Genomic DNA, 13,949 nt, shown 5'->3' with positions numbered 1-13,949 from the left:
ATAAATGAGTAACAACAGAAGTTTACACAGTTTTACCAGTTTTGCCTAGTGCAAAATATTTCAATTTACGGTGGAAGGTAAATGTAAATAAAAATAATTTGCTTTTCTTTTGCTTTTTTTTTTTAACTAGTACCTTAACAGTACAACATTAATAGGGTTGTAGAATACAGGAGCTTATCTTCATTTCATCAGGCACTTCCTTTCTATGGAAAGCTGTAAGTCTAATGCAGATCTATCCCTTGCTAAGAATGGTGATCAGCACAAACAGAAGACAAAAATGTTTGTCAGTTATGCAGTGCTTTCTGGCATATCACAGTGAGTTTCACCTCCTCATAGTACTTAATCTTACAACTAATAGGGAAGCTACTAAAAGTTGACTGCTTTTTGTCAAAAGTAAAACACTGTAAAGAGTTATGATACAAGGTAGACTATTCAACCATTCAGTTGGCATATCATGGACTCTGTGACAATCTGTGGATCTTTAATGGAGAAAGGATTACAGTACATATATCATCAGAATGAAAACAATTATTATTATCATTATTATCATTATTATTATTATTATTATTATTATTATTAAAGCAGTGAAGTGATAGAAATGGTAGAGGGCCAGACCAAATGTCTAACATTATCTTAATTTTCTCTTCAAGCTTTAACTGAGGTCAAATCTACCTTCTATCATTCCAAAGTTGGTAACATACTAGTCATGTTTTGGAGATGACTAAATCCACTAAAATTCAATAATAATAAAGAATAATATGATAATGATAATATTTTGATTTTTGCAACAATAATAAATACAACAACAACAACAATAATAATATAAATGTTAACAACCAACAAAAAGGCAGATAAAACATGGAATAACAAGAAACAAAGTAGATTACTCACGGCATAGTCTGTAAGGAGACTTCTTGTCTCTTTTGAACATAATTTGCTGGGATCATTCCTTCTCTGCCATATGAATTTTTAGCTTGGTACCAATTAGGGTCCTAAAATAAAAAAAATTAAAACTAATTAAACACAGGAAACTAGAAGTATTAAAATGAAGAATTTTCCTTTTATCTTTTTGGTACCAACCCACCTCAGACTATGCAAAACTTCTTTTAAAACGTTCCTATCTAAATTAAAAATCTTCCAACCTAATTTTATGTAAGAAATTTATTTTTTTAATTATGTTCCAAACATCAGCTTAATAATGAAAATGTTAGTTATTTTATTAAATCCCTTCAAATTCTTTGTTATTTAGGAAAATACTGAAACATAGTGACTTCCATTAAAAATATAGTTTATAAAAGTGCTACAGAAGTGATAGTTGGAGAACAGCTGATTATATTTCCCTCAGAAATTGATTGATATTTCATTTTATCAACCCCAAGAAGGGGTTTCACACCTTGATACTGTCAGTGCGTGTGTGTGTAGTAAGGGTGCACAGCTAAGTAAACAATACTGGACCCACATGGGTTTGACTCCTGGACTGGACCGCGTGTTGTCTCTTTAACACATAATGCATGACGGGCCACGATCGTAGCTCAGATAGACATTTAATTTATGGACGTTTGATGGAGTATAATGTCACTCAAACATTCTGATACCCCCCAGAATGCAAGGGGACTAATAGTTCAACTAATGACTTTTCAGATGATGTAGAACTTGACACCATTATATACTAAGAAGATATTTTAACTATTTTTGTTTTTTATGTGTGCATGGTACTCTCATTTTCATAAAATGTGCCCAGCAGTCCATGCTATGCAAGTGCAAATCCTAGCGCTTTATGGGTTAAGCTTGGCCCTAGTTTATTCAGCTGAAAAATGAGTATTAATCTAGTACTGGTGTAGACTTCTGTACCTCCAGCTCTCACATCCTTGATGCTCTGCTGGGCATGGATGAGCGGGCTAAGAAAGTGTCTATGGCTGCTCACAACTACAGGAGCTTCTAAAACAATTGGCAAAAGCACAGTACATGTTTCCAAGTCAATATACACTCGACAGTGATGGCTATGTTTTTGGCTTATGTGTGCGTCTCCTTTGTACATGGACACCAATGATCAAGTCTACCAAATTCTCAGTATCAGGTGTAATAATATAACTTACTGCTATTAGTTAGTGGAAGTAGGGTTGTTGAAATACGTGAAGTCATCGTCAACATTACTGTTGTTTTAACGTCAACTTTTCCATGCTTGAATGAGTCAGATTTTCTACAGCTGGGTGCCCTTCCTGTCACCAGTTCTCACCCTGTTTCTAAGTAAGGTAATATTTTCCCATGAAATATTACCTTTTATATATATATATATATATGATAGGCCTCTTTCAGTTTCTATCAACCAAATCTACTTAAAAGTCTTTGATTGGCCTAGAGCTATAGCATAAGACACTTGCCCAAGGCGCCACACAGTAGGACTGAATTTGAAACCCTGTGGTTAGGAAACAAATTTCTCACTACACAACGACAGCTGCATCTAGTGCTGAGTTCAGCTTTTGTTGCAACAAGTTACTGTGAAAGACCCACATCTTACAAGGTGATTTGTCTCGTTTAAAACTAGAGAACTTAGGTAAAAATATTAGCCCCTATGGTGTCTTGTATTTCAAGAAAAGACTAACTTAGCTTCAACTACAATTTAAAGTTTTCTTCACAAGTGGTAGCTAACCCTATTTATTTATTCCTCAAACTACATGGGGACACACATTCAAAGCTTTGGTCCAATTTCTTCAACAAAGTACTTGAGAGATCCACTTTCTCTTGATAGGAAGCTAGTGCCCAGAAGTGCTGACACTAGACTCCTAACAATTATGTAGAATAAAGTGCCTTGTCTGAATTAGATCAGATTTCATCTTATAATTTGCAAAAGCATGAAGACCAATTAGTCAGATAGCTATATTGCTACTATATATAATTGTATGCGAAAAATGAACCATCTCAATTCTGGCATCTGATAACAAACTAACAAGTTATATTGGTATGATAAGGAACTCTAACGACAATATCTTAAAAAACAATAGATTTTGTTGTCTTGGGAAGATCATGGTTGTTTGACCCCATGTCAGACCTATTCAAGATCTATTATTAAAAGGTATTTCAGCTGTAATTACTCGGTGTAATACTCGGTGTAATTACTCGGTGTAATACTACAATGTTTAATGGGGTCCTGTTTTACTTTTTTTTTTTTTTTTTTTTTTTTGGATGGCATGTTATATGAGGGAGATTTGACAGCTCATTTTTAGCAAATTGAGTGAATGCATAGAGGGTTTCTTATTGGCAATTTGATTATGTTTTAACTCTTAGTATTATTTCCCTGCTAACTTGTAACACAGTGATAACATCTAACTATACATACACCCACAACAGGTATATACACCCATTACTGGTGTCACAATGTATTTCTGTTTTTAGGACAGAGCATCATTCCTCTAATAACAGAACTTGATCAATTTTATAAAAAATCATTACACCCATAACCATACAATTGCATATACTGTAAAAACCCGTGTAATTTAAGCACTTTTTTTTAATCAGAAAAACAAAAATAAACTTTAGTGAGTGCATAAATTACATGAGTAGATTGCTTCCAGAATTTAAAAAAAAAAATTTTTTTGTTGTTGAAAAATGTAAACATTTATACTGAAAGTTGACTCATTTAATGTCAGAAAAGGTTTTTATAGAAAAAATATAATGAAGTTGACTTTTATTTATGCTGGATGGTATAACCCTTACTTTTTCTGTGTAAATTTACAAAAAAGCATTAAATGGTTAACTACTTTTTGAAGTTTGATGTTCATGCTGGTAATCACAGTCTGGGCCATATTTTACATGATGTCAAGACAAGGACGCACACACACACAAACAATTTTTTTCATTTCTCAAATTCACTTGCAAGGATTTGGTTTATCTGGAGCTATAGTAGAAGACACTTGCCCAAGGTTCCACATGGTGGGGCAGAACCAGAAACCATGTGGTTGGGAAACGAACTTCTTAATGACACAGCCATGCTGGTGGTACGTAAAAAGCACATCCGAACATGGTCGATGCCAGTGCTGTCTGACTGGCTCCCATGCCGGTGACATGTAAAAAACACTCACTATACACTCGGAGTGGTTGGTGTTAAAAAGGGCATCCAGCTGTAAAAACCTTGCCAGAAACTGTCCAACCCATGCCAGCATGGAAAGCGGACGTTAAATGATGACGATGATGATGAAGTAGAAAGGTATTTCTTACTTAAAGAATGTCATATGTCACTGATCAGATAGTAGATTCGATCAAAACCTTTGTGATGATATCAAATGTTATATTGTTAACATGATATTACAACAGAAATGAATATAACAACATGATTCTAATAGGACTCAAACTTATGTTGTCTGTGCTAAGTTGCTATTCAATATTGAACTGCTGCACCCACGTAAAGCTAAATTTCAATGTATGTCACAGTCCCCCGCTATGGTAAGTGAAACAAAAAAGAATTTTCCGTTTACATGAGTGAAACTACTAAATTTCTATAATGGTAGAGTCTTTGTGTAAGGAAGAAATTAAATCTATACAATGTCAGAATGAAGAGAAGAGGAAAATTGATCAGAGCTGATTGGATTCATTGGAATTATTGGAGAAACAGAACAATTCTTGGTGATAAAAACGTCAATATATTTGTTTAGTAGACTGTATCTCAAACATGAATGTAGCTGTGCCACATAAAGAGTACCGGAGCTGGTACCACGTAAAAAACACTGGTGCTGGTACCACATAAAAAACACCCAGTACACTCTGTAAAGTGGTTGGTGTTAGGAAGGAGATCCAGCTATAGAAACTATGCCAAAACAGATGATTGCAGCCCAGTGCAGCTCTCTGGTTTGCCAGCTCCTTTCAAACTATCCAATTCATACCAGCATGGAAAACAGGCATTAAATGATGATGATGATGACGACAATTATGAATATATCAATATCTATAAAACACAAGATGTTTGTGTGTGTACGTGATGTGGGTTATGCACGTCCACAAATTAGCACGCATGTCGCTCCAATTTTAGGAGGACATTGTTCATGACCCTATCTGTGTTTTTGTCAACTTTTTCTCACAGAGGCACCCGCGTATAGCTGTAAAAATCGATAAACTTTTACCAATTTTGAAGTTTGTTGACATGGCGAAGTCAAATCTGTGCGTACGCGCGTGAAGGAGAGAGAGAGAGAAAGAAAGAAAGAGAGGGAGAAAGAAAGAAAGAGAGAGAGAAAGAAAAAAGAGAGAAAGAAAGACATAGTGTGTTTGTGACAAGGGGAGAAACAGAGTGTTTGCCAAGCGTCTAAAAAAAAAAAATGAAAAAGTGGAAGAGGGAGACAAAGCGGCTAAGGAAAAAAAAATTTCTCTCACCAAGACAGCGTCTACCAAAAAAAAAAAAGGAACGAACAAGTGGAAGAGGGAGACAAAGCGTATTACGAAAGAAAATGTAGCTAAGACAGAGTAAAATGCATTTTTTTTCTTAAACATGAGATATAGTTTCAAATATAAGATGTTTTTGAAAGACACTATATTCTATAATAAGATTATATATACTTTCTCACACAACAATTCAAATATATTTATTTTAAATCGTTCATCTTTCTCCCCCCCCCCCTCACTCTCACACATACGCACATATACTACTTTGGGAGCGAAAGAGTTTTATTTATATTTCACAACTATGAAACAAAAACGTATGTAACAATTTGTCAGTCACCCCACCCCCAACCCGTTTTTCGGACCACAAAAAGGGTTTGGTAATTTTTCAGATTAACACCCGCACGATTTCCACTAGGGTGTTACGATTAGGGTTAGGGTTACGGTTTTAGGGTCAGAGTTAGGGTTAGGGTTTAGGGTTAGAGTTAACATAGAAGGGACAGGCTCCTTATTTTTTTGGTTAAGGTTGTTGGTAAGCTTTCCTAAGTTACTCCAATCCAGATCCCCAATGCAAACCTTCAGATCAACCTTCTCCTATGCAGATCTCTAATGCAACATTTAAAAAAAGAGTCAATAAGTGAAAATAACCAATAAACTGATTCCTTATGGGATTTCCCAATCAAATTGCCAGCAAATCATTTTCAGCCAAACCAATTTCAACAGATTTCGCTCAAATCTGATGTCGATGTTACTTATTTTGGTTTGAAATAAAGGACTTAATCATTTAATAATCCTAGCTTAATCCCGAGCAGCACCGGGTTATACTGCTAGTATTGGATAAAAAAAAAAAACCCTTGGATGAGAAAAAACAGATTTGAACCATGCATTTACTGTATTGCAGACTCAACAATATGCTTATTCTGAAACAGGAGAGTCAGAAATCAAGCCAATCTAAGCCAAAAGAATGATGAGAATGATGATAATGATGTTCCTTCTCATGGTGGTCTTTGATCAGATTGAGCTTGTAGTCACTTGGTGTTGTTGAGTAAATTTGATCAATTTTGAGAGGATGAACGTATATGACATAAATTGGGGCTAGTCTGAATGCTCAGCATCAACCTGCAAATTGTCTGACATAATCTTGGCTATATTCGTGCAGGTGACACGTAAAAGCACCTACTACACTCTCGGAGTGGTTGGCGTTAGGAAGGGCATCCAGCTGTAGAAACTCTGCCAAATTTATATTGGAGCCTGGTGTTGCCATCCGGTTGCACCAGTCCTCAGTCAAATCGTCCAACCCATGCTAGCATGGAAAGCGGACGTTAAACGATGATGATGATGATTGATGTTTATAATATAAAGTTCAGTGGCCATACACTCTTCATTGTGGTTCCTCTTGCTGGAAGATTGAAAAACAATAAACAGGTGGTTTTCATTTCAATGTTTTAACTGTTACATTGAATAAGAGAAGCAATTATGTACCAACCTCTTCATTGGTTTGTGATTAAGTATTAAGTCAATTGAGTTGACATTTTTATCCCTTTATCACCTTTGCCTGCCAACTCATTATATTAATTGCCTTTTACATTAATCATCCACAACATAGAAGCACTGGAATTTGAAAAAGTGCTAAAAGTAAACCTTAGATCATATATCTGACTTCAATTGATGATTTTGATTGTGAATCCCTAAACCAGATCTCAGAAATGTCTTTTAAGTCCTCAAAAGGAACTTGAAAGCCAGTTCCTAGCTCTCCAGAAGAAGGATAAAAATTCTCCCTCAACAGAATGCCACTCTTTCACAGATAAAATGATTTGGTATTCCTGGTAATTACATTAACAAAGGCATGTCGAATAGAGTGCCTTGCCTAGAAACACAATGAAAATGCTTACAAGAAATTTAGAATTGCTCATGTAATATTCTATCCACCTAGCCATTTAGCAACCACTATTCTCAAATATTCATACAAAAATCTTGCATGCCAATTATACTTCAATGCAAGATTGTTTTATTGTGTACATATCAAGCTATCTGATTAACTGTCAAGCAAGTTTTCAGTGTGTTTTATATCTTGTGTGAGTTAACAGTCAAAACACATCAAAGTCAGGGATTAATGGTCGAAATTTCTACACAGACAAGAGAGTGTATCAACACTTGACAACCAATTTATTAACTTAATTAGTTTAAAGACATATTTGTGAGTTGAAACAACAACAACAAAATCTCGCTAAGAATGTTAATAATAATAATACTAAACAACAATGGTACAAAAGTGATTATAAGTGGTGTCTGATTAATCACCAACTTAAAAGGTTGATTACTCCTAAACTCTGATATGTTCATGACAATATAAAGATCATAATGATTTCTAAGACAGACAGAAGACAACAGATGTTGGGAAATGAACAGTCAATTTAATTTTAAATGTCCAGCCTGTGCTAGTATGGAATGTGGATACGAAATGAGAATGATGATCGTTCAATATTTGACTGGTGATTATTTTGTCAAATCTCAAAAGGACGAAAAATGAAGTCAGTCTTGGCTGGATTTGAACCCAAAAGCAATGGGACACAAACTAAACATCACAAAGCTTTTTAATTTTTTTTCCATATTGAGTATTTTAAAGATAAACTCAAGGACACATATTTAGACAAGAGATCTGTTAATAAAATTGACCCCAAGTAAACCATAGCTGGCAAACAAACACTGCTAAACACAATGAAGTGGGGTGTCTTCTTTTTTTTTTTCTTAGTTTTGCTTTTTTTACATTGAGTATTTCAAAAATAGACACCAGGACACACATTTTTAGAAGTGATATCAGTCAATTCATCCAACATCTAACTCACTAGATTTAGTATTGGAAGAAAGGTTAACAATAGTGATAGTTGGGTTTTGACATGTTTCATATAACATCAGAAGTACTTATTTTTCATTTAATATCAATGGTTTAGAATGCGCACTTTTAATTAAGCACTTCCATTCCATTTGAGTGCACTTTTGCAACTGAAACAGTTCTTAAGTATTCAAAGTTGCCTATTAGAACCATTTAAAAAAAAAATTTAATTAATAACCTCTTATCTTTCATCTCAACAGTCATGACTACATCCAATTAGATTATACCAAAGATGTACTGAAAAGTTTTGAAAAATCTAAAGCAAAGCTTTTGGCTTGATGTTTCTTCAATGTTTTCCAATCTGCTTTTATAACTGATAAGATATAAAAGGAAAAAAAATTACTTCTTTCACTTTTTCTCTTTTGAAGAAACTATCTTTTTTCCATGCTAAACTGAGTAGAAAGGAAAAATTGTTTTCTCAACTGCTAACTACTTAATCATGCCAAGTAAGCAAAGTGAGGTAAACAGAAAGAAGAACTTTAAGGAAACAAGTGATGGTTTGCATTGATATCCATCAATTCTGAGATTTAAAGCAGGGTCTTTGAACTTCATATTTCATAAATGAGGCAACTATCATCATCATTTAATATCTATCTTCCAGACTAGCATGGGTTGAACGGTTTGACAGGAGTTAGCAAGCTGGAGGACTTCACCAAGCTCTACCATCAGTTTTGGTATGGTTTTTACAGCTAACCACTTTACAGGGTTTTAATGTCAACCTCTTTACAGAGTGGACTAGATGCTTTTTACAAGGAACAGGGTGATCTTTACTTGGCACTGGGTACTTTTTACATAGATATGTGTTTTGATTAAGGCTATCATAACACATGGCTCAGAGAACTTTTAATTATGTGGCCAGTGGTTCAGCAACTTAACCTTTCTGTTACCATATTTCTATTGAAACAGACTGTCTTGGCATCATTTAAAAACAAATAATTTAGTAAATTAACTGTGTCATTATTAGACTGGAGATTAGAACATATATATGAAATTTTGATGAAAGGTTTTAATTTAAAATTCTTGGAAACAAGAATTTTTGTACCCTAGTATCAAAGACAGCCACAGGCGAGTTGGTATGAAAGGGGTTACCCTCACTGTTAGGACTGCAGTGATAGAGAATGAAATTTTGTTTAAGAATTTTAACCTTGCTACTAAAGTAAAATGATGTCCAAATAAGTTTTCTTTATGCTAACATAAAAATCCCTTCCAAGTTTAATTTAGACATTTGGTGGGTAATTACCAAAACAAAAATAAGATAAAGAGTCAGGAAATAATTTTGACAAAAATAAACAAACTAAGTATTTTATGAGTAAAAAGAAAATTCTAAGGAAAATCTCTTTTGGGAAGGAAGGTTATAGAATATTGTAGGTTAGCAAGTTGAAGAAAAGAAGATGCAATGAGACATTTTGGGTGCAGTCAGGATGGAAACGGGGAGTGCAAAGGTTGTTATATTAAACAAAGAAAAAAAGTGGTTGCACACACGTGCGTACACACACACACACACACACACACACACACACACACACACACACACACACACACACACATGCTTAGGAGCAAAGGGAAAAGTTCAGTCTCAGTTTCTAAAACCATCCCAGGAACTCGTGATTAAAAGGAGTGTACACCAAATAGATGAGAAAAATATTGCATAGAGGTGGGTGGTATCAACAGCAAATAGTTTCATCTTTGTCACATATACTATTGTGATTAGTATTAGTAAAAGAATCCAGTTGTAAAATCATCAATGTTAAGAAAAGAAAAATGCCACTAGTTACATATTATTACACATCTGCTGCTGTAAAAGCTGTTAACTGGTACAATTTGTATTAATCATGAAAGTAGGGGAGGAAAATAGATAAGAACTGAAATTACCACATAAATTGCATAGTAAGTTATTTGTTGGTGAAAAGTTAGTTCACAAGACCAGAAAGCTTTAAACAAGATAAGGTTCAGGGGAGTTACACAAATCTCTTACACAAGTATCAACATTGAAAACGTTTGTTAAAATAGACTAGCTTTACAAAATATTAAATGTCAGTGTTGAAGGCGTCATCATTGATGTCATCATCGTTGTTGCAATTTCACATTCCACCTCTCATAAATCTCAATGAATTTATACCAGTTAGGAGGAAAAAAAAATTGCAATGGGTGCAGACATCACAATGTGGTTAAGAAGTTTGCTTTGGAACTATACGTTTATGGTTCAATTCCAAGGCAGACTATGGCCACAAGCTAGCCAATACTTTATTTTCTAAGTGAATTGGTTGATGGTAACTGCAAGAAGCCCCTCATATATGTGTGTGTGTGTGCGTGCGTGCACACATTGATGTGTTGTGCCCTTCCCTGCCTTGACATCTGTTTGCAGATTAGAAGCAAGATCTCTATTCACAAAGTGTCATTGTTTACAGTCTCCATCTCCCACCCCTTCACAAAATAAATGAAACAAGTCCAGCCATTGTGCTGTTCCTTGTTTGAAGGAACAAGTTAAATAAGAGCCAGCTTGAAAACAGGTGAGGGAAGGAAGGTGTAAAGAAGTGTATCCAACAGTAGGAAATCTACCTCAACAAGTTTTTGGTTCACTCAGGCAAGTCTAGAAAAGTCAATGTTAAAACTATGTAGATGATGATGATGAGGATGGTGGTGGTGGTGATGCTGGTGGTGATAATGACGGTGACAAAGTATGTGATCTGGTGGCCATTTCTAGGCAAACTGAATCTTACAATCAATCAGGTTTCAATGCTTGATTGTTATAACCCCCATTTACATCATTTATGCCTCACAAACAAAATGGGGCTATCAACAAGCTGAAGTAGTTCAGTCCCAGATCCCCTCTGCCTTTCAGTTCTCTGAAGTTGTTAACAGAGTCCCAACAAAGAATTAAGGTTAATTTAATCCTCAAAATGTTTGGTATTGTGCCTGTGATAGAAATTCTCATTATCTCCCTAATGTTGACTTTTACTGTTCATCCCTTCTAAGTGCTAGGTCCAAATTGTGGTTTTGTACCAATATAAGAAATCATCAGTCATTATCAGCATCATCACTATAATATCAAATAGAGAAATTATTATTATTATTATTATTATTATTATTATTATTATTATTATTATTATTAAGGCAGTGAGCTGGCAGAATTGTTAATGCACTGGATGAAATGCTTAGTGGTATTTCACCTGTCGCTACGTTCCGAGTTCATATTTCATCGAGGTCGACTTTGCCTTTCATCCTTTCGGAGTCAATGAATAAGCACCAGTTGAGTACTGGGGTCGATGTAATCGACTCCCCCCCCACCACCACAACTGCTGGCCTTGTGCCAAAATTTGAAACCATTATTATTATCATTATTATTTACTGCAAATCCTGTTGGAGGTAGCTTTACATTTTTGAACTCTAAGTCAATAAAACAAGTACCAGTAATATACTGATTGTTGATTTAATTGCTTATACTCCTCTGACCAAATTTGTGGCTTTTTACCAATGTTATAGATTGTTATTATTATTATTATTATTATTATTATTATTATTATAAGAGCAGTGGTGCAAAGATAATTTCTTTTTCATTAGAGAGAAATTAATTCATATCAGAACTACATGCCATAAAATTAATAATTAATTGCCAATCAACTTGGTAATTTTCTACTAAATTACTCTGCTTTGAGGATCTGACAATCCACACAGCTACACTAAAAACCAAATAAGATCCTTGTCTAAGTACATCATAGTAAAGCACCTGGAGTATGAATTCAAAACTTATGGGGTCAACAGACCAACACCTTACCTTTGAAGAAAGGTAATGAAAATAAGAATGTCAGTATATATCAATTAACAAGTGCAGTCAGTTTGGGAAGAGAGGTAAATACACCCAAACTGAAATTTGTCAACAAGTTTTAATAACAAGATTTTGACAAAATAAGCATTGGCATGGCTGTGTGTGTGATAAGAAGCTTGCTTCCCAACCACATGGGTTCAGGTTCAGTCCCACAGTGTGACACTTGGATGTTTTCTACTATAGCCCTGGGCTAACCAAAACCTTGTGAATAGATTTGGTAGGCTGAAAAGCCCATTGTGTGTGTGTATGTGTATTGTGTTGCTCTCGGCTTAAGTTGACTTCATGTGACAGTTGTAAGTGAGTGTCACCGACATACAAGCAATGTTCTTTATTTCCAATCTTCAGTGAAAACGTGTCAGGTCATCTGGAAATATTACCTTACTTGGAAACTGGTGAGGAGTGGCTACAGGAAGGATACCAACCTGTAAAAAATCTGCCTTAACAAATTCTGTCTGACCCATGTGAGCATTAAAATGACGACAATGAAAATGACGATGTCTGTGAGTTCCATTCTGACTTATATCCAGGGCTGTGGAGTCGAAGGAAAAAACTTTGACTCCGACTCCTCTACTATTGGCACCTCCGACTCCTCTTTATGTAATTAAGTGATTGTGGACTACATATCCCATAAAGCATAAGCATACGCTTGTACTTATATGTTATAACTGGTTTATATTAAAGAATAAAGACATTGTGAGTTGGAGTTGGTATAGTTTTACTGACTCTGACTCTGACTCCAGCTACCCCTTAATTGTTTCTGACTGACTCCACAACCCAGCTTATATCAATATAACTTTTTTTTACATACTAGGACAATAAATCAACAATCAGATTGAATAAACAGAATGTAGAATGAGCATGGTATGGAGTGTTAAGCTGACAGGATACATTTTATAGCTGCTTCCCAGCTCATCACTTTGATCCTGAAAAGGCTACACACCAACATGGGCCTTACTAGAAACAGTTAAAACAAACTAAAGAACTACCAAAACAACTAAGGCCAAAATATCCTATAAATTTAAAAGGGATACATCATCAACAACAACGTTTTAAGGTCTACTTTTCAGACAGAACTTGTTGAGGAAGATTTTCTACAGCTGGATGCTCTTCCTGTTGCCAGCCCTTACCTGTTTCCAAGTAAGGTAATATTCACAGAAGGCAACACACATCTACAACAATCATGCAATATATCAAGGCAAGGTGACAGTAACACACATACATACACACAGACACATATACGACAGGCTTCTTTCAGTTTCTATCAACCAAAACCATATACAAGCCTTTGATCAGTTCAGAGCTATAGCAAGTGTCACAGTGAGATTGAACCCAGGACCATGTGGCTGTGAAGCAAACTTCTTACCACAGCCATACATATAGATTAAAATAGAAAAAAAAAAACCCTGACTATATTTATTGTTTATACTCATCCTCTTGGTATGATAGCATGAACAACGACATGCACTCATGATTAGTAATTCATAGGAAAGATGACCTGCCCTACCTCACAAAATATTATGTAACGGAAAAAAAAATCTAATAAAAAGTATTAATAAAAAAAAAATAATGTAACATGAATTAGTAAATATCTGGAGTAGAAATAACTCAGTAGTCTCAACTGCAATTTCACTTAGCACATATATATTCTGGTATGTGTTAATGAGAATAAATGCTCTGAAAAGATCAGGCCTGACGTTGGCAATCATTATGAATCTTGTAAACACTATATAACAGTGACGGTGATGATGATAATGATGATGATGATGGTGGTGGTGATGGTAGTGGTAATGGTAGTGGTGGTGGTGGTGGCAGAGATGATTGTCAATAATGGAGGTGATAGTTAGTGGTTTCTTTCTTAACCAA

General features: G+C 35.0%; 1 protein-coding gene across 34 annotated transcripts in view; it reads right to left on the bottom strand.

The window, feature by feature from the left end:
• The window catches only part of LOC106877319 (tyrosine-protein kinase CSK), a 354,354-nt gene that overhangs the window by 50,430 nt on the left and 289,975 nt on the right, over positions 1-13,949 (bottom strand). For all 34 annotated transcript variants that reach the window (XM_089349669.1, XM_089349666.1, XM_089349674.1 and 31 more), the window contains one exon: positions 892-992. In XM_089349669.1, the coding sequence (XP_089205795.1) occupies positions 892-992 (101 nt within the window). The remainder of the gene's footprint in view (positions 1-891; positions 993-13,949) is intronic.

The sequence above is a fragment of the Octopus bimaculoides genome, chromosome 3 (assembly GCF_046866305.1).
Source record: "Octopus bimaculoides isolate indiv1 chromosome 3, ASM4686630v1, whole genome shotgun sequence".
Taxonomy (NCBI): Eukaryota; Metazoa; Mollusca; class Cephalopoda; order Octopoda; family Octopodidae; genus Octopus; species Octopus bimaculoides.
The sequence above is the reverse complement of the archived record's forward strand: the minus strand, read 5'-3'. Positions and strand labels throughout refer to the sequence as shown.